The 19,990-nt window shown below is 48.2% G+C and overlaps 2 protein-coding genes and 1 long non-coding RNA gene across 8 annotated transcripts in view; 1 reads left to right on the plus strand and 2 right to left on the minus strand.

The window, feature by feature from the left end:
• Window positions 1-6,091, minus strand: part of POLE (DNA polymerase epsilon, catalytic subunit) — a 48,003-nt gene extending 41,912 nt beyond the window's left edge. For all 4 annotated transcript variants that reach the window (XR_010749394.1, XM_066371260.1, XM_066371261.1 and 1 more), the window contains exons 1-6: window positions 5,997-6,091; window positions 4,467-4,608; window positions 3,199-3,279; window positions 2,760-2,804; window positions 2,504-2,596; window positions 2,019-2,173 (exon numbers count right to left, since the gene is read on the minus strand). Coding sequence is in view for 3 of the 4 variants with exons in the window: in XM_066371260.1 (XP_066227357.1) it covers window positions 2,019-2,173; window positions 2,504-2,596; window positions 2,760-2,804; window positions 3,199-3,279; window positions 4,467-4,608; window positions 5,997-6,058 (578 nt within the window). In the remaining variant the exon portion in view is untranslated. The remainder of the gene's footprint in view (window positions 1-2,018; window positions 2,174-2,503; window positions 2,597-2,759; window positions 2,805-3,198; window positions 3,280-4,466; window positions 4,609-5,996) is intronic.
• Window positions 6,092-6,320: 229 nt separating this feature from the next.
• On the plus strand, window positions 6,321-16,354 carry PXMP2 (peroxisomal membrane protein 2). The gene is made up of 5 exons (XM_066371254.1): window positions 6,321-6,494; window positions 7,987-8,100; window positions 9,550-9,712; window positions 13,291-13,410; window positions 15,997-16,354. The coding sequence occupies exons 1-5, from the start codon at window positions 6,373-6,375 to the stop codon at window positions 16,063-16,065; spliced, it is 588 nt and encodes a 195-aa protein (XP_066227351.1). The 5' UTR covers window positions 6,321-6,372; the 3' UTR covers window positions 16,066-16,354.
• On the minus strand, window positions 9,685-19,982 carry LOC136395833 (uncharacterized). Of its 3 annotated transcripts, XR_010749391.1 has the most exons (4): window positions 19,888-19,982; window positions 19,391-19,482; window positions 11,123-11,275; window positions 9,685-9,769 (listed from the first exon to the last, which is right to left on the minus strand). It is a non-coding gene; the product is annotated as an uncharacterized lncRNA (long non-coding RNA). The 3 variants fall into 3 exon arrangements; XR_010749390.1 differs by lacking the exon at window positions 9,685-9,769 and having other exon boundaries at window positions 9,776-11,275; XR_010749392.1 differs by lacking the exons at window positions 9,685-9,769; window positions 11,123-11,275 and adding an exon at window positions 18,947-19,050.
• Window positions 19,983-19,990: the final 8 nt, after the last annotated feature.

Here is a 19,990-nt window from a genome sequence, read left to right on the forward strand (position 1 = left end):
GGCAGAGCATCGCCCCCTGGTGGGCGTGCCGGGTGGATCCCGGTCGGGCGCATGCGGGAGTCTGTCTCTCCCCGTTTCCAGCTTCTGAGAAATACAAAAAAAAAAAAAAGAAAAAGAAAACCAGAGTGACAATAACAGGCCCACTCAGGGAGTGTTGTGTGGTAACAATCACAAGGCTCTCGGCAAGGTCAAGAGACAGGTAAATGGTAACTATACTGCTCACAAAAATTAGGGAATATTTTGTCATTCATATTCATTTTGAAGTATCCCCTAACTTTTGTGAGCATTATATTTCTGTATCATTGTTATTCCTACCATATTCAAGCAAGAAATTATTGTCAATAGAATATTCACTCCAGCCTGACCAGGCGGTGGCACAGTGGTTAGAGCGTCGGACTGGGATGAGGAGGACCCAGGTTCAAGACTCTGAGGTCACCAGCTTGAGCGCAGGCTCATCTGGTTTGAGCAAAAAGCTCACCAGCTTGGACCCAAGGTCGCTGGCTTGAGCAAGGGGTTACTGTCTGCTGTAGCCCCACGGTCAAGGCACATATGATGAGAAAGCAATCAATGAACAACTAAAGTGCCACAATGAAAAACTGATAATTGATGCTTCTCATCTCTCTCCGTTCCTGTCTGTCCCTATCTATCCTTCTCTCTGACTCTCTCTGTCTCTGTAAAAAAAATAAATAAAAAAAAAAAAAAAAAAAAAGAATATTCACCCTAGTATTAGTCCAGTAAGCTTCGGAATACTGAATGAACAATTAAGGGGGGGAAAAGACAGACAATGAGTTTTAGAGTGACTCGGGATTTTGAAAACTTAGTCTGTTTACACCTTGTAATATTCTGAAAAGTAATTTATGGGCCACTAATGGGTTGGGGTGGGGGAGAGGTGTTTGCAAAATATTTAGTGTTCCAAATTGATCTTCTGTCAGAAGATACGATTAATTTTTCGAAAGTCAACACAAATTTTAGTTTGCCAAGATTTCACCTTCTTAATCTCTTACCCTGCTCTATTATTGTTGTCTAAACATTTGTGAACAGTGTTTGATGTCCTATATTAAATTTCTCCGTATAATATCCAAGCTTCTATGGAGAACACGTGCTATGTAAACGGAGGCACTTAATAAAATGTGTAGACAGCTTAACAATTGCCATAAACCATGAAAAGATTGTTAAGGGGGTGGAATTAGAATCTAAAATGTCTTTAGTGTTACAGCAACTCAATTTTAGAGCAACAAACCCACCCCATGTAAGAAAAGAGGGACAGCTAAAATAGAAAGTAAAATACAACATGGGAAACCACAACTTATTTAACATAAATGGAGCACATAAGAAATTCTATTAAAGCCTGACCGGGCGGTGGCGCAGTGAATAGAGCGTCAGACTGGGATGCGGAAGACCCAGGTTCAAGACCCCGAGTTGCCAGCTTGAGCGTGAGCTCATCCGGTTTGAGCAAAAGCTCACCAGCTTGAGCAAGGGGTTACTCGGTCTGCTGAAGGCCCGTGGTCAAGGCACGTATGAGAAAGCAATCAATGAACAGTTAAGGTGTTGCAATGAAAAACTAATGATTGATACTTCTCATCTCTCCGTTCCTATCTGTCCCTGTCTATCCTTCTTTCTGACTCTCTGTCTCTGTAGTAAAAAAAAAAAAAAAGAAAAGAAATTATACTAAAGGCCCTGGCCAGATAGCTCTGTTGGTTGAAGCATCCTCCCAATGGACAAGGTTGTGGGTTTGATTCCCGGTCAGGGCACGTACAAGAATCAACCAGTGAATTCATAAATAAGTGAAACAACAAATCAACGTTTCTCTTTCTCTCTCTCTTCCTAAAAGCAGTAAATTAAAAAAATTAGAAATTCTACTGAAATGCTCAGAAGTGCTTCTACATTGAACCTTGTCAATCATTAAGGTAACTTAATTGCTGAGTTTTCCCACCTCGTATCCATCTTACCAACTTAGGAAAAACGAGGAACAGTCTTGTGAACTGACTGGCTACTCTGCCTGTAAGAACAAAACCTACCTGGAAAGCATGGCCGTGTAGGTGTTGCTGGTGTGGCCCTGCTCCCGGTTCTTTCTTACGGCGGGGGAGATCTCCTTCCGCACTCTGATGAGGTCCTCCACAGTGTTGAAAGACAGCTTAATGTAATTTCGCTTCAAGCCCACCAAATGATTTGGCTATGGAGTGAAGAAATCATGTTTATGAGTTCAAAAGAAAAAGGATTTTATTGGGGAAAGAAAATCAGGGCAGAACGACTCAAAGGTAAATGCATTTGTCAAAGAGTTGGCAATGCCACACAGCACCTTGTCCAACTTTGCATGTGGCACCAACTATACCACGAGAAGTACAGACCATGAGTGCGGTCTCTGAAGAGGGCATCTAGTTATGAAGGCCCCATGACCCATACCACCCCATACCCACAGGTGCCAAATGAGGCCTCTTGCCATGTAACTCCTGGAAGAGTGGACCCAGCTTCACATACCCTGGAACATATGAGTGACACTCACCAAGTCCAGATCCTCTTTGGGGACGGTCTCTACTTTAGCAATTTTACCTTGAAACTTCTTGGACAGAAAAGATGAAACTTCTCGCTCACAACCCTAAATCAACACCAGATATAAGGACTTCCCACACCTAAAATCTATTTCCTTCCCTGCTGTTTCTCTAGAAGCCTATTTCCAGTTCTGACGCCCCACACCCCACCACCCCTGCCAAGGAAGAGAAACAATTCATCTGAACTGATTCTACAAACTACAGACTTACCTTTTTAGTTGCAATGTAGAAATATGGCTTATAGGGCAAAGCCACCTGCAAAAGTCACCAACCCATTCAGGGGTGATAAGAAAGAAAAAGGGAGAATGGTGAAAACAGGCTGCTTACTGTTATACCCGTGAGCAGCCCAGATCCAGTGCACCCTTGACCTTGGCATCTCTTAAGAGATGGGGCAACAGATTTTGAGGGGGTGCACACTTGGCTGGACAACGGTCTAAGGGACAGTCTTTCCCAGCTAGTTTCTCTTAGCAAACCCTGCCTAAGTGGTGACTGAGGCGCTTTAAGGACCCAGGTTACTAATGGGGTCCAGGTAGCCCTGGAGGCCTTCCAAGCTCTCCTCATAGCTGCAGAGCTAAACAAACCCTCATCATTAAGGGCCCAGCTGTGCCTCATCACTCGGTGGCTTTCACCTTGGGGTTCAGGGGCTTACCTTAAATCTGCTCCCATCATCTTGAATAAAGTAGTAATCCACTGCACTGACCAGGCGTTTATCTTCATCTAAAATCTCAATCTACAATACAATCGTCACCATGGGCATGAGATTTCCTCTACACAGTACAAGGGCACCTTCTTACTACTCTTTAAAAACAGAACATTTCCAGCGTGCTCATCCTCCTGGGAGCACACCCACACCTTTCCCTTCCCCTGTTCTTCCCTCACAGGTGTGTGTAGGAAAATGGCGAGAGATTAGACTGCCCTGAGACAAGTCTTTGGTGCAGACTTTGGAACGCCAAGTCCTGTGGGACAGAATGCTGCCCAGCGAGCACTAATAAGTTTAAAGGAAACAGCTGATCCCTATGGTCTTTCCCTACATACCAGAAAGGTATAAATCATCCTTCTCTGCACCTGAATCCATTGTAGACTAATTTGACCCAGGCTCTGCTAATTTGCTTGATGAGCAAAGACACGAATAAATTTGATGAGGCTGCAGAGATCTGGGCTCTCAGTCCTAGGGCTTGGGAGTCCCGTGTCCATCTTTTCTGTATGTTGTATCTTGTTTTTTCTTAAGTCCAGCAGCGCCTTTCTTTCGTGCACATCCATTGCTGAGCTGTCTCGGCAAGTGTGCATCTCCTAAACTCTCGCCAGCTTTAAATGTACTCTCATAATAAAAAATAAGTGATAGCCTGACCAGGCGGTGGCGCAGTGGGTAGAGCGTCAGAGGCTGTGGAGGACCCAGATTCGAGACCCCTAGGTCGCCAGCTTGAGCGCAGGCTCATCTGGTTTGAGCAAGGCTCACCACCTTGAGCCCAAGGTCGCTGGCTCGAGCAAGGAGTCACTTGGTCTGCTGTAGCCCCCGGTCAAGGCACATATGAGAAAGCAATCAATGAACTAAGGAGTCGCAACGAAGAACTGATGTTTCTCATCTCCCTTTCTGTCTGTCTGTCCCTCTCTGTCTCTGCCACAAAAAAAAGTGAACAAGTAAAAACAAAACCCTCCCACAAGCCCCATTCACAAGAACCCCAGCATAACAGCCTCTAGACAAGGATTTCTCTGAATTTCTCCCTCATTCTTGAAAGCTGAGTTCTTAGTTAATAGGGACTTTGGTCTTCTCAATGTCTTCTATGGCCCCAGGATGTTAAAAAGTAGAGCTACAAACAAGCCCTTATCTACTTGTGTCACTCAGACAACAGGTTCCCATGGCTATGCCACCACAAAGGGCACAAAGGAGGAGGGAAGAGGAAAAGCTCAGGTGCTTACAGGGTGCATGTTGATGAGCCAGCCTGTCTTCTCCCCTGGCTCCTTGAGCCTCTCAAATCCAAACCGTGAATCCATCTTATCCGTCCACTGACTGCGCTCCAGGCGCTTGAGTGCCGAGACAGAGGAAGAGGGGCCATCCTCCCTGAGTGACAAGAGAGAATGCCAGTCATTAGTTGTTCATTGATTGTTTCTCATACGTGCCCAGGGTGGGGTGGGGGGGGGGGGGCGGCACTCAAGCCAGAAGAGCCCTTTCTGAGGCCAGTGACTTCGGGGTTTTGAACCTGGGACCTCAGCATCCCATGTGGATGCTCTATCCACTGTTACCACTGGTCAGGCTTTTTTTTTTCTTTTTTTTACAGAGACAGAGAGTCAGAGAGAGGGACAGACAGGAATGGAGAGATGAGAAACATCAATCATTAGTTTTTCATTGCGCATTGCAACACCTTAGTTGTTCATTGATTGCTTTCTCATATGTGCCTTGACCACGGGCCTTCTGCAGACCGAGTGACCCCTATGCTCAAGCCAGCGACCTTGGGCTCAAGCTGGTGACCTTGGGGTCTCGAACCTGGGTCTTCCGCATCCCAGTCTGAGGCTCTATCCACTGCGCCACCGCTCGATCAGGCTTTTTTATTAAAAGAGAAGGGAGAGAGAGGGAAGGGGGAGGAGGGGGGAGAGAGGCTGGAAAGGAGCAGGAAATATCAACTAGCAGGTGCTTCTTGTATGTGTCTTGACTCGGCAAGTGTGGGCCTCCAACTGCACAATTTCTTACCACGTGAAAATCTACAATATCTCAAAATAAGAATTTTTTTTAAAATGCTAATTCCTAAATTTGTTATTAGTTTGTTGGTAACATGGAATTAGCAATACCTACTACTATACAAGACCTTCCTGCATATCGTAAGAGACAATGACTGTAAAAGCACTTGGAAAGTCAGAGGTCTCACGCGCCATCTCAGAGCCTGGGCACCTTCCTCCCTCCGGGGTGCGTGGGAGCCCGTGGGATCTGCAGCCACGGGCATGCGTGCAGGCACCTCTGCTGGAGGCTGACCATTCCTGGGGGGGGGGGGGGGAATAGAGACTCAACCAGATTACTAGTAGGTTTCGTAAGATAGAAATAGGTTTTTAAAAGAAGAAAGGAAATTGCAAAGTCAGCAACACGGTACAATGTAAAAGAAAAAAAGAAGAAAAAAAAAAAGCAAGAATGTCGATGGCCAAGTCGGACCCGAGTTCTACTTTGGCAGCAAGCAGCGGTCGGTCACGTGGGTCATGCGGTGCGTGTGCTGCGCGGACGGGGTTCTCCGGGGGCTCCGTAAGCGGGGTTCGCGAGGTTACAGACGCGTGCAAAGCACGAGACTGTGTGCGACGGGGCGCTCGGACGCCAGGTCTCTGTGAGGCCGGGGGCGCGGCCGCCACCCCTCTCCCGGCGAACGCCCCGCGCATACCGCACGCTCGCAGCCTCCTCAACGTGAGCCCAGCAACCCCCAGGGGAGGAAGGGCCCGAGCCTGCTGCCCAACCGGGGCGCCCCGCACCGGCTAGCTTCGCTGTCCACGCCCGGTTCCGGGTACCGACGCCCGCAGTTCCTCAGCACCATCGCGCCGCCACGGCTGCACCGGAGAAATTTGGCGCGCTCCCACCAACTCTCGCGAGAAGTAGGAAGCACCACCCACCGCCGCCCAATCAGGAGGCTCGGTGCGCTCCGCCCCGCCGCACTCCAATCGCCGTCGGCGCCCGAGGGGAGGCGACCCATTAGGGACCCAGAGAAAAGTGTGCGGAGGCGCGCGGCCCGCGCACGGCGAGCTCTATCATGGGCAGCTGTGCGGGTGGCGACGGGGCGGGAAATGTTGGTCCGTCCCCACGCCCCACGCATAGTGGACCCGGGGTGGGGGCCGTGCGCGCGCGTTGGCGATGGCACCGGCAGCGTCCAGGTTGCGGTCCTCGGCCGGGCTCGGGGCGCTGCCGCGGCGGGTGCTCGCCCAGTACCTGCGCCTCCTGCGGCTCTACCCGGTGCTCACCAAGGCGGCCACCAGGTTGGCGCGCCGCGGACGGGGCCAGGCGGGGGCGGCCGCGGAGACCCAGCCGTGTAGACGCCTTCCGGGGGGTTTGAGTGGGGAAGCGAAATCCCGCGTGTAAAATCGGCTTCCCAAGGCTTGGAACCTGCTCGGCATCTGCGGTTTTGTGCAGCGGGCACCGCACGGTCATTTGTAGGCATTGAAGCTGAGCACTCCGAGGAGCCAGACAAGGAAAGCTCTGAGTCCGGGAGGGTCGTCCTGCAGACATCGTACCGCAGCCGAGGGGCCTGGTGTTGTGTGTGTGGGCGGGGGTCTAGCCCTCCCTCTGAGAATGAGAGGGGCGAGGTGGTCAAGGTTTCTCTTAGCACAGCGCCCAGGTGCTGCTGATGAGCTCCGCCCTTTGATCTGGAGCGCTAAACTTTTTATAAGACAGCTCCCCACACACACACACACCCTGTCATTACTTTTAGTTAACTAATTTTTACAAGTGTGTTCCGTGCTTCCCGTGTGCCGGGCATCCGCCGTGATTTAAGACAGGTAGGTAAGGCTCTGACCCTCTTGGAGCTGGCATTCTAGTGAAGAACTAGACAAAATGCAGGTAAATATATAAAATGGAACGTACCCAAGGAGGTGACATTTGAACAGAGACCTGAATGGAGGGAGGGCACAGGGCATGCAAAGAAGGGAAGCAAATGTTCTTTGGCAGAGGGTACAGCATATACAAAGGTCCTAAGGAAGGAGCAAGCTAATGACTGAGGAGTGGAAAGGTCTGTTTTCACTGAAAAAAAAAAAAAAAAGGACAGTGAGCAGGGGAGAAGATGAGGAAGAAAGAACCCAGGACCAGATCAAGGTCCTTATTACCCACCTTAAGACTTTTGGATATTTTAGCTCAGAGAGCTCCTTGTAGACCAAGGCTTGGAGTGACTGGGCCTATTTTTATTGTGATCATTAGATTCACATGCAGTTACAAGAAATAATGCAGGGAGGTCCCTTGTACACTTACTTGCCCCGTTTTCCCTAACATTGCCCAGTTTTGGTAACATTTTGTAAAACACAATATCATACCAGAACACCAGCATGGATACAATGCACATATCATATTCAGATTTCCCCAGCTTTTCCTATACTTGTCGTGTGTGTGTATGAGTGTAGTTCTATAGCATTCTTATATGTACAGGTTTTATCCATTAGCAGAGTCAAAATGCAGAATATTTTCATCATAAGGATTCCTCCTGTTACCTCTCTCCTACACATGGTAACCTTTTGTAAAATTATAGTGTAATATCAAAAGGATAACGACACCGACCAGCCCACCAAGTATAGATCTTCCCTGATCCTGTGTGTGTTCTGCTGTCCCCACCCTTTGACACAGGGACCTTGCATTGCAGCTGCTTTGTTGAGGATTCATCTCTACCCACCCCCAGCATGATCTCAGAACAGTCCTGCTAACTCCAGGCAGGAACAGAGCCCGCATGCTGGTTACTCCTGATGTCTTATTGTCTCTCCACAGTGGCATTTTGTCAGCACTTGGGAACTTCCTGGCCCAGATGATTAAGAAGCGGAAAAAAGAAAGCTGCTCTCAAAAGCTAGATGTCAGTGGGCCTGTCAGATATGCCATTTATGGGTGAGTTCCATAATGGGGCTGGCTAACCCAGTAGCAGAGTAAGTACAACAAAGCTAAGGTATCAAATTTCTGGAACAAACTAATTTGGGGAAATAATTTTTAAAAGCACTGAAGTAATCATGGGTGAAATCAGAACAGCGGATAGCGTCACCTTCACTTATTTTCTTGTTTTACATGGTTGTTTTGAATTCGATGGGTGAGAGTGGCCTCTTCATTGGCCTGAGGAAACAAAGAGTGGATAACTCACCTGAAACTACAGTCAGACTTTAAGACTCAAAGACCTCTGAAAGTAGAAAACAGTCAAGTGTGGCCAGTTAGTGATTTTCATAGTATAAACCCTCAGAAAAGAAATACTTAGGTGTCCTGAAAAACATCCAGTTTCTGAACCACTTATTGAATTGCAAAAGCACAGAGATTCACGAGTTACTAATTAAATCCATGAGTTCTCTGGCCAACAATAGTTTTTGTATAGATGGACTAATTTGCAATGTTTTGCAACAAGTGATTTTTTTTAACTCATAATTCACAAATAATTATTTTTTTAAGTATTAATTTTATTCATCACATTTTCCGTAATGTATTTAAAGCTATAAGCCCCTCCTCACCCCTAGAGAGGGGGAGTGTACCAGAATCACCTTGGAGGCCTTAGCCAACCAGTTTTCCATCCTTAAGACTTCTTTCTCCTCCTATTGAGAACCCCTGTTCTAGGCCACTCGTCTTTCTCTGGCATGATGGGAAAGGACAACTGAGAACCACTTGTTTAAAGAGTTTCAGTGTCAGACGTTGGGAGACCCCCTGGGTCTCTGCCCATCTTTTTATTGCTGAATTTTATGAAGCTGCAGGTCAGTTGTCTCAATAGATGTTGTGGTTGGTTGGGTCCAATTCTCTCCACCCTGGCTCATGACCCTAGAGGGTTTGATGGAAAGCTCCGACATCAGAAGTGTGTCCTTTTGTTTACTACTGAGCACCTTCTGAGCCAGGCCCTGCAGTCCAGGCACTGCAGACACAACAGTGAATGGACAGACGTGATCCTATCCTGTGGAAGTTTTAGGGGGTGAAGAAAGGACACTATATGGTATTACCAAACAAATGAGATCATGACGTGCAGTGACAAATGCTATGAAAAGAACAAAATGGGGTCTGGAATGAGAAGTGGCAGAGACAGTCTTGGGTTTGTTATCTAGAACAATCAGGAAAGAACTCTCCAAGCCAACAGTGTTCAGAAGGAGCTGGCCACATGAAGGTAGGGTGGGTCCAAGGCAGGAAGGAGTCTAGTCTGTCAGGCAAAAAGGAATTCCTGTGACATTTAAAGAAGGCATGCTTTCCAGAAGGCCCACAGGTCTGTGTGGTCAGTGCTCAGAGACACCGGGAGGCGGGGTTGGGAACCTGGTGTTGGGGGTGAGCCTAGACCAGAGAAGGGCGGTCCAGCTCACCCCCCGGGGGCCTCAGGTTCTTCTTCACAGGGCCGCTAAGTCACTTCTTCTACCTCTTCATGGAGCACTGGATCCCTCCCGAGGTCCCCTGGGCAGGGGTCAGGAGGCTCCTCTTGGACCGCCTCCTTTTTGCGCCAGCTTTCCTGTTGCTGTTCTTCCTCGTCATGAACTTCCTGGAGGTTGGTCCCTGCCGCAGCACTTACAGCAACTTCTCACTGGGCACAGGGATTCTTAACCTGGCATCCAGGGGTAGAATTCAGGGGGGTCTGTGAACCTTTTGTGACCCTCAAACGGAAGGCTCACATTTTCCTTGATGAATATGGGAAGCAAAGCGCAGCTGTATTCACAGTGCCAGTCACACATCAGTTAGATATCCCTGAGTATCCCTGATGCTTGTGCTCTTAGGTCTTGTCACTGAATGTGTGAATAAAGCACTTATACCAGTCCATCATAAAACTTTTCTGGATACTTTTATATCTGTCTTCAGTATAATTATTTCCTCTGTGGTCCTGTATATGTTATAGATTATAAAACATGATTCTGAAAAGGGTCCACATGCATCACAAGACTGCCAAAGAGATGTGTGGTCTAGGAGCTGCAGATCCCGGTGGTGCAGAAGCCTGAGCTGACTCAGTGCTTGGACATCCTGAGTGCTCTGAAGAGCTGCCTCAACAGCCCAGACTTCATGTCACAGCCCACTGCATGAGAGTTCTGCTCTTATGTGTCCGAGGCAAGGTCCTTCCCAGTCCCCTGGCACCTCCAACCCCCACTACCTGTTCTCTGTTCTGCTCTGCCAAAGTTATGCCATGCTCTGCCTTGAAATTTGTTTCAACTGATCAAAGCCAGGTGAAGGCTTCTCAGGTTTTATTTTGAAACATCTTGCGTTTTTGTTCCTAACACAGGAGAATACCCCTTGTTGTGTAAAGTGACCCAGGGTATAAGTAAGAAAGATGTTTCTTTAGACTTAACAGTGATTGCTGATAAGTCCCTGGCAGTAAAAAGAAACATTTGGGAAGTCCTAAGGAAATCTGAGCCAGGAGGAAGCAAAGGATGCCCACATTAGAAGTGAGGGTACCACGGCCGTTTCTCTTTTTATTTTCATTAAAAAGCAAAAATCCTATACCTATATGTGTGGAGTTACCAAAACGCATCAAGTACCCAACACATAAATGATGTGTGTGGGATCACACTAGACCTCACACACTCACAATCACACACACTCCAGCTGCCACTGCAGCCAACGCATTGATCATAGACATCAAGTTACAGCACTCCACCATATGCCTGTCCCTTTTGTGTAAGGATTCCCGTTTGGTTAATTCCTAGCACTGTTGTCTGAAAAGGTCATCCTCCTTTATCCTCCTTGTGGTGAGGCAGAAGTAATGGCACCAGCTGACATTTATCGAGCACTTGCCTTGTCCTAAGCTCTGTCTTGAGCGCTTCATGTCATTTTGGCCCCACCTCCACCCCATTTGACAGCTGTGTAAGCCAAGGCCCGAGGGGTAAATAACTGGCCTATTATGATCCCTGTGATTTGCGGGTCCAGAGTCAGGGTCAGGACCCAGCCTTTGTGACTCCAGTGTACTTACCCCTTACAGCTTTTTCATCTGTATGAGGTTTGTTTCCCACACTCCTGACAACTGTGGTTGTACTTTCCTTTTAAGTAGTTTGCCATTGGCCCTGACTGGGTGGTTCAGTGAATAAAGCATCGTTCCAGCACACCGAGGTCACAGGTTCAAACCCTGTTCAGGGCACATATGAGAAGCAATCGGTGAGTGCACAACTAAAGGGAACAACTGGAGAACAGTGAATTGATGCTTCTCTCAAATCAATGGAAAACTTTTTTTGTAAGTTAAAAGTTTGCAATCTGATAGGTGAAAAATATTGTACCTTATATCTATGAAGTTGAACACCTTTTTATATGCTTCTGTGAGCTTTGCTTATTTTCTATTACAGTGCTTGCTTTTTCCTTACTGATTTGTATATCTGTTTTTATTTTTCTTTTATTTTTTTTTTATAGAGACAGAGAGAGTCAGAAAGAGGGATGGATAGGGACAGACAGGCAGGAACAAAGAGAGATGAGAAGCATTAATCATTAGTTTTTCATTGTGACACCTTAGTTGTTTGTTGATTGCTTTCTCATGTGTGCCTTGACCGTGGGCCTTCAGCAGACCGAGTAACCCCTTACTCAAGCCTGTGACCTTGGGTCCAAACTGGTGAGCTTTGCTCAAACCAGATGAGCCCACACTCAAGCTGGTGAGCTCGGGGTCTTGAACCTGGGTCCTCTGCATCCCAGTCCAACGCTCTATCCACTGCGCCACCGCCCGGTCAGGCTGTATATCTGTTTATATTAAGGATATCCTGTGCCAAACACAAATGTTAGGCATTTTCCCTCATTTTTTATTTATTTTTATTTTCTTGGAGAGAGGGGAGAGAAAGAGAGGGAGAGTGAGAAAGAAGAGGGAGACGCAGGAAGCATCTACTCATAGTAGTTGCTTCCTGTATGTTCCTGAACCAGGCAAGCCCAGGGATTTGAACTGGCGACCTCAGTGTTCCAGGTCGACACTATCCACTGTGCCACCACAGGTCAGGCTTCCCCCAATTTTTGATGTTAGTCTTTTAACTTCATATAAAGTTTTTAAGTTATAAAAATGAAGTTTTTTATAGTGTCTCCATAAAGAAGTTTTGAAAATCCAGTGTTCAGATCTAACATTGCTTCCTTTGCAGGCTTCCTTAAAGGAAGATGTTGGAAATACTCTCCTATACTTTCTTTTATTCTTATGATTTTATTTTGTATACTTTGATAAACCCAAAGATAAAAGAAATATTCTGTACTTTCCCCTAGTATTCTCATGGTTTTATTTTTATTTAGAGTGGGAGATATACTTCTGTCTTGGTATTAATAGCTTAACACTTAAGTAGCTAATTGTTTCATTACCATTTAACAATTCTCTGTATTTTGAAACATTAACTTATCACATCATTTAAATATTTTTATTGATTTTATGGGGGGAGACACTTCATCACCATATTTTATAGTATTTTAAATTTTGTAGTAAGGTAGACCTCCATCATTATCCTTTACGAGGTGGCTGTTGTGCATTTATCCTTCATTGGGGCATTTAGAATAAATATTGGGGGGTCCATTATTAAAATTTTCCCATTGATTTGTGGGGGGGAGGAAGAGAGAGAAACACCCACTGGTTGTTCCATTTAGTTGTACGTTGATTGGTTGATTCTCATATGTGACCTGACCAGGGACCCAACCCAGGACCTCAGCACACCAAAACAACCTTCTATCCACTTAACCACCTGGCCATGGCGGGCGGGTGGTGGGGGCTCCATGTTTTAAAAACTGACAAGTTTTGATAGGAAATACATCAACTTTGGCGATTATTTTGGAAAGACCTAATTGCTGATCCATAAGTAGCAGTTCAGGTACGCAGGGCCAGCAGCAGCATGATGGATCAAACCATCGTATCAGGTCAGCCTTGTCCGAGGGTCGTGGGCAAACGTCACCCAGTGTGAGCAGTGCTCCCTGTTCTGGTTTTTCTTCCATCTGGACGGTGGGTGAGCTCCTTAAACTGCACCTTTCATTACACATATATGTGTGCTGTCAACGTGTAAACAGAGCAAAGTCTAGTTTAAAAACCCCCACCGTGTTAGGGTTTTGGACCCCTACCCCAGACCCTGGTGCCCCAATCTCAGATCAGAAGCAGTGGGGCTCGTTCACCATCCGCATTTCCCTCCTTTCCAGGGCAGAGACGCGGCTGCCGGCGCTGCCAAGGTGAGGAGCGCCTTTTGGCCGGCGCTGCGGATGAACTGGCGCGTCTGGACCCCAGTGCAATTCATCAACGTCAACTACGTCCCTTTGCAGGTGAGGCCGGCCGCCCTGCGAAGGGCCACAGGACATCCGCCGCCTCCAGAGGCTGCTTCCCACCAGCCATCTGCCACCCTGGCAATAATCTGTTTCCTCGAGCTTAGGTGTCACCAGGTTCTAGACTCCGCCCGGAATCCTTAAGTTCTGGGTTCAGGGACAAAGCGCCGTAGTGGGGTGCAGCTCCCGAGCAGATGTCCACCTTCATGCATTTGTCCCGCAAACATTTATAAAAAGCCCAGTCCGGGAACAGCACAAATGCGGCCGTGAAAGCCTATTGCTGGGGCGCGCCGCTCAGTTCGTGGCAAGCCCCGCCTTATCCTATCCAGCGTCTCTACATTCGAAGTATCACTCCTGTGCGTCCAGCTCCCAGGGGTGGAAATTTGCTCGAAGGGCTCGTCCTAGGCTGATTACAGCCCCGCAGCAAATACAGATCCACAGCTGGGTCCACAGGCCTCCTGTGCTCTGCTCCCTTCCTCCCCTGTGGTCACACACAACAAGCACTCGCCCACCAACCAAATGTACCAACACAGAGGCCACGTTTCTTCCGCCTAGGAAAGCCGGTAGGAGAGAAACCCAGGGCCTAGGGCTCTTATGGGGAGTGTGTGTGTGTGGGGGGGTGCGCTGGTCAAGCAGGTACCGCTGCTTGCACACCAGGCTCCAGAGGAGAGGAGGCCATCAGCATTAAGCCAGCTTGTTTTTGCAGTAAGTCTAGAACAGTTGGGCGAGGGTAGGGAGGAAGCTGTGAAGCTAGAAACTTAGATCAGTCTTATGGAGAGAGGTGCATGTGCTGTCCCACCACAGGGAGGGGCCTCAGGTATCAGAAGAGGCATTTTATGTCAAGAGAGGAAAGCAGTGACTGTTCCTGGGGACCTCTGTCTATACCTTCTTTCCTCTGGAGGGCAGAGGGTGGGTTGGGGCTGGATTGAGGGGAGTAAAAGCAGACTGCACATTTGACACAGAGGGTGAAGACCAGCATGTGCACAGGCCTGGGGTTCAGGTTGTGAGAGACAGGGAGGGTCAAAGGTTTTGCAGGGGTGCAGCCTGGGAACTAGAAGGTAAGGAAATTAGAGCTATGGTATGGAATCTAAGGCATATAGAGAAGGAAATAAAGACGTAAGAAGACAGGATGGCTGAGGACATGGAGGGAATCTACGGTTGTCAGAGGACCGGCTGGAAAACTGAATCTGTAGGGACAGAATGCTGTGTAGTTGTGTTACCGGAAAGGGACCAGGACTGAGGCGGGTCTGCTTTGGCACCATTTGGAATGGCTGGGTTCTTGACTTTGTGCAGGAAAGCTTTCACATGAATCTAGATGATTTTGAGAGTACGTTTATTAAAACTGGGGACAGTGAAAGGAAGGACTTAAGTTAGAAGAGGCGAGATCAGAGCCACAGGAGTGAGTCTAGGCAAGGCTGCCTTGGCCCTTTAAAAGTCACAGAGGCAAAAGGAGTTAGCTAGCTGGGCTGCGTGGACACAGGAAGTAGTTATAGTGGCTAAAGGAGGGCCCTTGGAGACAGGTTCAGGAGCTCCCACTGCTCCCCTGGCTGCAAGTCTCGTAGGAACCTTTAGAACTTTGAAAGAAAGGTACCCACCTCAGGAAATAAGGGTGAAGGGAGGCATGAGTGTGCTCTAGGGAAAGTGAGCACTGGGTCTGTCGTCTTAGGGTCTTTATCTGCTTTCTGAAAGGCTGGAATTTTCTGGGAGGATCTCAATAGGATATTCATCAGCTTTCCATCAGATGTGCCCTTTATGATGAGCGAGGGTTTAGAGGAGTCAGGGTCATTCTCTGGTCAGCTTCAGCTTCAAAGAATGTCACTGGGGAGAGAGAGGGACTGGACCAGACTGGAAAAGGCAGGTCTGCCCCAGCGGGATCAGAAATGTATAAACCATCTGCTCTTGTGTCCTTGGTTACGGAAGATAAGACCTTGGGACTTATCTGGCTCGGCCTTTTAACCATCTCAGTTTCACCATTCCACTTGCCAAGGAATTTTCCTAGCTTCTTACTTTCCTGCCTCAGTTGGAGTTCCCATTTTAGGTGGTTGCAGGCAGATGCTTAAGGGGCAGTGGTTTATTCAACTGTTTATTGAGCACCTACTGTATGCCCCACTGCTCTAGACGTGGAGTATAGTGATAAATGAAGTAAACCAGACTGCTTCTTCCATGGAGCTTGTATGCCAGGTAGACTTGCTGACTAGAGGTGATTTCAGGTAGGGGTTTATCTATGAGATCACTGAAGCATGGCAATGGGACAGTAACAGCTTTGAGTGAAGAGCAGGTCATGTAGGTATCAGAAGAGCTGCATGAAACCACCTGCATGATGGCTGGTCCTGGGGTGAGAGAGGCTGAGCCAGGAACCAAAGTGTTAATGAAGGGAAGGTGAGGGACAGTTACTGTGTTTTCCCGGCTGGCCTGTAGTTAGGTGGAACTCTTTGTCTTCCTCACACCTCTCCACTGGGGGCCTAGCACAGTGCTCTCTGTACAAAGTAATGGCCCGTAAATACAACAGTGAAGGAACTCTGTCCTAAAGGACTGGTGTCTGGTGTGAGGGACCTTGCACTGACTTTGGCCTGTGTTCTTTGGCAGTTCCGGGTGCTTTTTGCCAACACGGTGGCTCTGTTCTGGTATGCCTACCTGGCCTCCCTGGGGAAGTGAGGATGGCCTGACGAGAATGTCAAGCACACTAGCTCTGTCTGAGGGGATGCTCTCCTGCCCAGGGTGACTGCAGGAACAGCCAGGTCAAGACTAATCTGACTCCAGATCACGTGATTCAACATGCCCTAAAATGATGGAGAAACAGCAATCTCTTCATGTCAGAATCTTGTATTTCAAAAAGGCAGTAGCTGAGCTAGGAGGTACTGCCTAGAAACTAAAATACAGTAAAGATGATTTCACTTGTCACCTTGGACTGAATTAGAATCACAATAAACTATAATGTAGCTTTTTCAGTGGTGATTTTAATTTCTCAGAATGACTGTTGTGGCTTTGGAAAAAATTCATGATCAGGGCTACCCTCACATCTTTCCTTTTAAAAAAAATGTGGTGCCTAACCAGGCGGTGGCGCAATGGATAGAGCATCGGACTGGGATGCGGAAGACCCAGGTTCGAGACCCCGAGGTTGCCAGCTTGAGCGTGGGCTCATCTGGTTTGAGCAAAAATTCACCAGCTTGGACCCAAGGTCGCTGGCTCAAGCAAGGGGTTACTCGGTCTGCTGAAAGCCTGCGGTCAAGGCACATATGAGAAAGCAATCAAAGAACAACTAAGGTGTCGCAATGCGCAATGAAAAACTATCAATGCTTCTCATTTCTCTGTTCCTGTCTGTCTGTCCCTGTCTATCCCTCACTCTGACTGTCTCTGTAAAAAAATAAAATTTTTAAAAAAACAACAAAAAAAACAAAAACAAAACCTGTGGTAAGCCCTGGCTGGTTGGCTCAATGGTAGAGTGTCAGTCCAGCATATGGATGTGCCAGTTTCAATTTCTGGACAGGGCACACCGAAGCAACCATCTGCTCCCCCCACCCCCCCACCCCCAGCCATGGCTCTATTGGTTCTAGCGCATCAGTCCTGGCGCTGAGGATGGCTCTGTGGAGCCTCTGCCTCAGGTGCTAAAAATAGCTCCCTGTGAGCATGGCCCCAGACAGGTGTTGCCAGGTGGATCCTGGTCAGGGCACTTACAGGAGTTGTATCTCCCCTCAACTCACTTGGAAAAGAAGTAAAAAAAAACAAACAACTGTGGTAAAACATACTACTACTTAGTTACCTGATGCCACAGAAAAAAAGTGTCTGGTGTGATGGACCTTGCACTGACTTTGGCCCATGTTCGAGCTGGACTTTCCCCTGATGTTCTAAGAAACCTTATAACATTTGCTAACTTTCAGCTGATTTTCTGCCCTCCTTATGCTGTTACAATAACCTTTCCCACCCCTTTTCTCTCTTAAACATTCCTTCCTAATATAAGAGTATCGCACCCTAGTGTCTTGGATATATGCCTTTGGATCTTAATTATACATTTTCTGAAATCATTTGTTCCATGTGCTATTTGTATTTAACCAGAGCTTGATTTTCCTTATTTTGATCTTTCCCAATCAGGATTTCCTGAAATGTCTATTGATCCTTGCTTGTGTCTCAGTGTTTCAAAGTCACTCAGGAATTCTCTGGAAGCTTAGTGTGAATGGGCTGCATTTATCAAACAGCACTGTCACTGTAGGCCTACCAAGCAGGGACCGGTTTTCTTGGGAATCACCCCTTCTCCATAACTGAGGCCTTCCCTTGGGCTGGTCCTCTTTATTTCTTGCCTGGGGAAAGGATAGTGTTTGTAGTGGAACTGGGTATAAGCCTCGTAGCCAACATTCCTGTGGTTAATTGGAGGAAAGGGGTTCGAGGTCCCCTTTATTAGTATGTGACTTTCATATAATCTCACTGTTGTTACTGCATTCCAGTCTCAATTGACTGGCGTTTCAAATCCAGTCCTTCATTCAAATTCTCTGGAATGGAATTTCTTTAGTCTTCTGCCATGATGGTGGTGAAGTGTTCACCTGAATGTACAGGTGACGGAGTGGATGTAAAAGGCAACCCTCCTGTTCAGCGCCATCTACGTCCTGTCCTCCGAGGTGGGAGCCAATGTCTGGAACTCCCCAGACCTTTTAGACTCACTGGACTGCGTGAACTTGCTTTTTGGCTTCCCTCACTACAGGCAATGGTGATCCATCTTCCCAGGTCAAAGATCCCATTTCTAGCTTCCAAAATTTTGTCAGCTGAGTGCTCACTTTGGCAGCACATATACAAAACTTTGTCAACTGATTGATTCTTTCTTGTAGACTCAGAAATGTCCTCGTGTACTTATCTTTTTTTTTTTAATCGTTTTACTATTGTCTTAGGAATCTTCTAGGAGACATAAATGTATGGGTTCAAGACACCAAGTTTAAGCAAAGATATGGGTAGCTCATAGATAATAGATTCATTTTCCATATCCAGAGTCGATTTTTAAAATGTAAATCAGATCATGTCTGATCTGATTTTCAACTTAAACACCTGCAAAGATGACCCACGAACTCTACTACTGGGTATGCACCCAAAAGAACTGAGAGCAGGGACACCAAGAGAGATTTGCACACCCATGTTCACAGCCGCGTTAGTCACAACAGCCAAGATGTAGAAATGACCCAAGTGTCCATGGTCAGATGATGGGATAAACAAGATGTGGTCTCCCCATAGTGGAATCTTATTTGGTCTTAAAAAGGGGATTTTGCCTGGCTCTGGCCGGTTGGCTCAGCGGTAGAGCGTCGGCCTGGCGTGCGGGGGACCAGGGTTCGATTCCCGGCCAGAGCACATAGGAGAAGCACCCATTTGCTTCTCCACCCCCCCCCTCCTTCCTCTCTGTCTCTCTCTTCCCCTCCCGCAGCCAAGGCTCCATTGGAGCAAAGATGGCCCGCGCGCTGGGTATGGCTCCTTGGCCTCTGCCCCAGGCGCTGGAGTGGCTCTGGTTGCAGCGGAGCTACGCCCCGGAGGGGCAGAGCATCGCCCCCTGGTGGGCAGGGCATCGCCCCCTGGTGGGCAGAGCTTCGCCCCTGGTGGGCGTGCTGGGTGGATCCCGGTCGGGCGCATGCGGGAGTCTGTCTGACTGTCTCTCCCCGTTTCCAGCTTCAGAAAAATACAAAAAAAAAAAAAAAAAAAAAAAGGGGGGATTTTGCCTGACCTGTGTTGGGGCAGTGGTTAGAGCGCTGACCTGGAATGCTGAGGTCCCAGGTTGGAAACCCTGGGCTTGCTGGGTAAAGGGCACATATGACAAGCAGCCAATGAACAGCTACAGTGCAACTACTATACTTCTTGTTCCACCTCTCCCCCTTCTCTGTAAAATCAATAAATAAAATCTTAATAAGGGGGAGGGGAGATTCTGACTCCTCCATGGATGAATCTTGAAGACATTATACTGTGAAATAAGCTGGTCCCAAAAGAACAAATACTACGTGATTCTACTTACACGCAGTCCCTAGAGTCAGTCGCACGGAGACAGAGCAGATGGTGGGAGCCTGCCCAGGAGGGAAAGGGGGGAGCGAGTGCCCAGCGTCCGTTCTAGAAGAGAAAGGAGTGGCGATGGAGGGTTGTGACGGCGGCAGTGTGGACGTGCGTCACGCCCCGGGTACGGGGTTGACAGTAACCTCGTGTGTGTACATTCTACTACAGTACAAACGGGCCCCGCGGAGGACTCCCAGTTCACTAAACCAAACCCCAGGTTCTCATCTCCGAGGCCGCCTCTCCCGCCCTCCCTCCGCTCCCGTTCCCGCAGAGCGGTCACTACAGTCCCCGCGCTGTCCCGGCCGAAGGGCGGGGCTCAGTGCTGCCCTCGTGCACCCCAGGGCGGCGCCACGTGAACACGCGCGCTCAAAGGGAGGAGTGACCTGCACTCGGACCTTTGGACCTACCCCCCCCCCCCCTTCCGCAGCAAACGGAGGAAAAGCTCACAGAAGCATTGCTCACCGCGCTGCCAGGCCTTTTTCCGGAAACAGACGGTCGCAGAGGCCCTCGCGGCCCGTGCGCCCCAGGAGGCGGGACTTCCGCCCAGCGGCGCCGGCCGCCCGCC

The sequence above is a fragment of the Saccopteryx leptura genome, chromosome 2 (assembly GCF_036850995.1).
Source record: "Saccopteryx leptura isolate mSacLep1 chromosome 2, mSacLep1_pri_phased_curated, whole genome shotgun sequence".
Taxonomy (NCBI): Eukaryota; Metazoa; Chordata; class Mammalia; order Chiroptera; family Emballonuridae; genus Saccopteryx; species Saccopteryx leptura.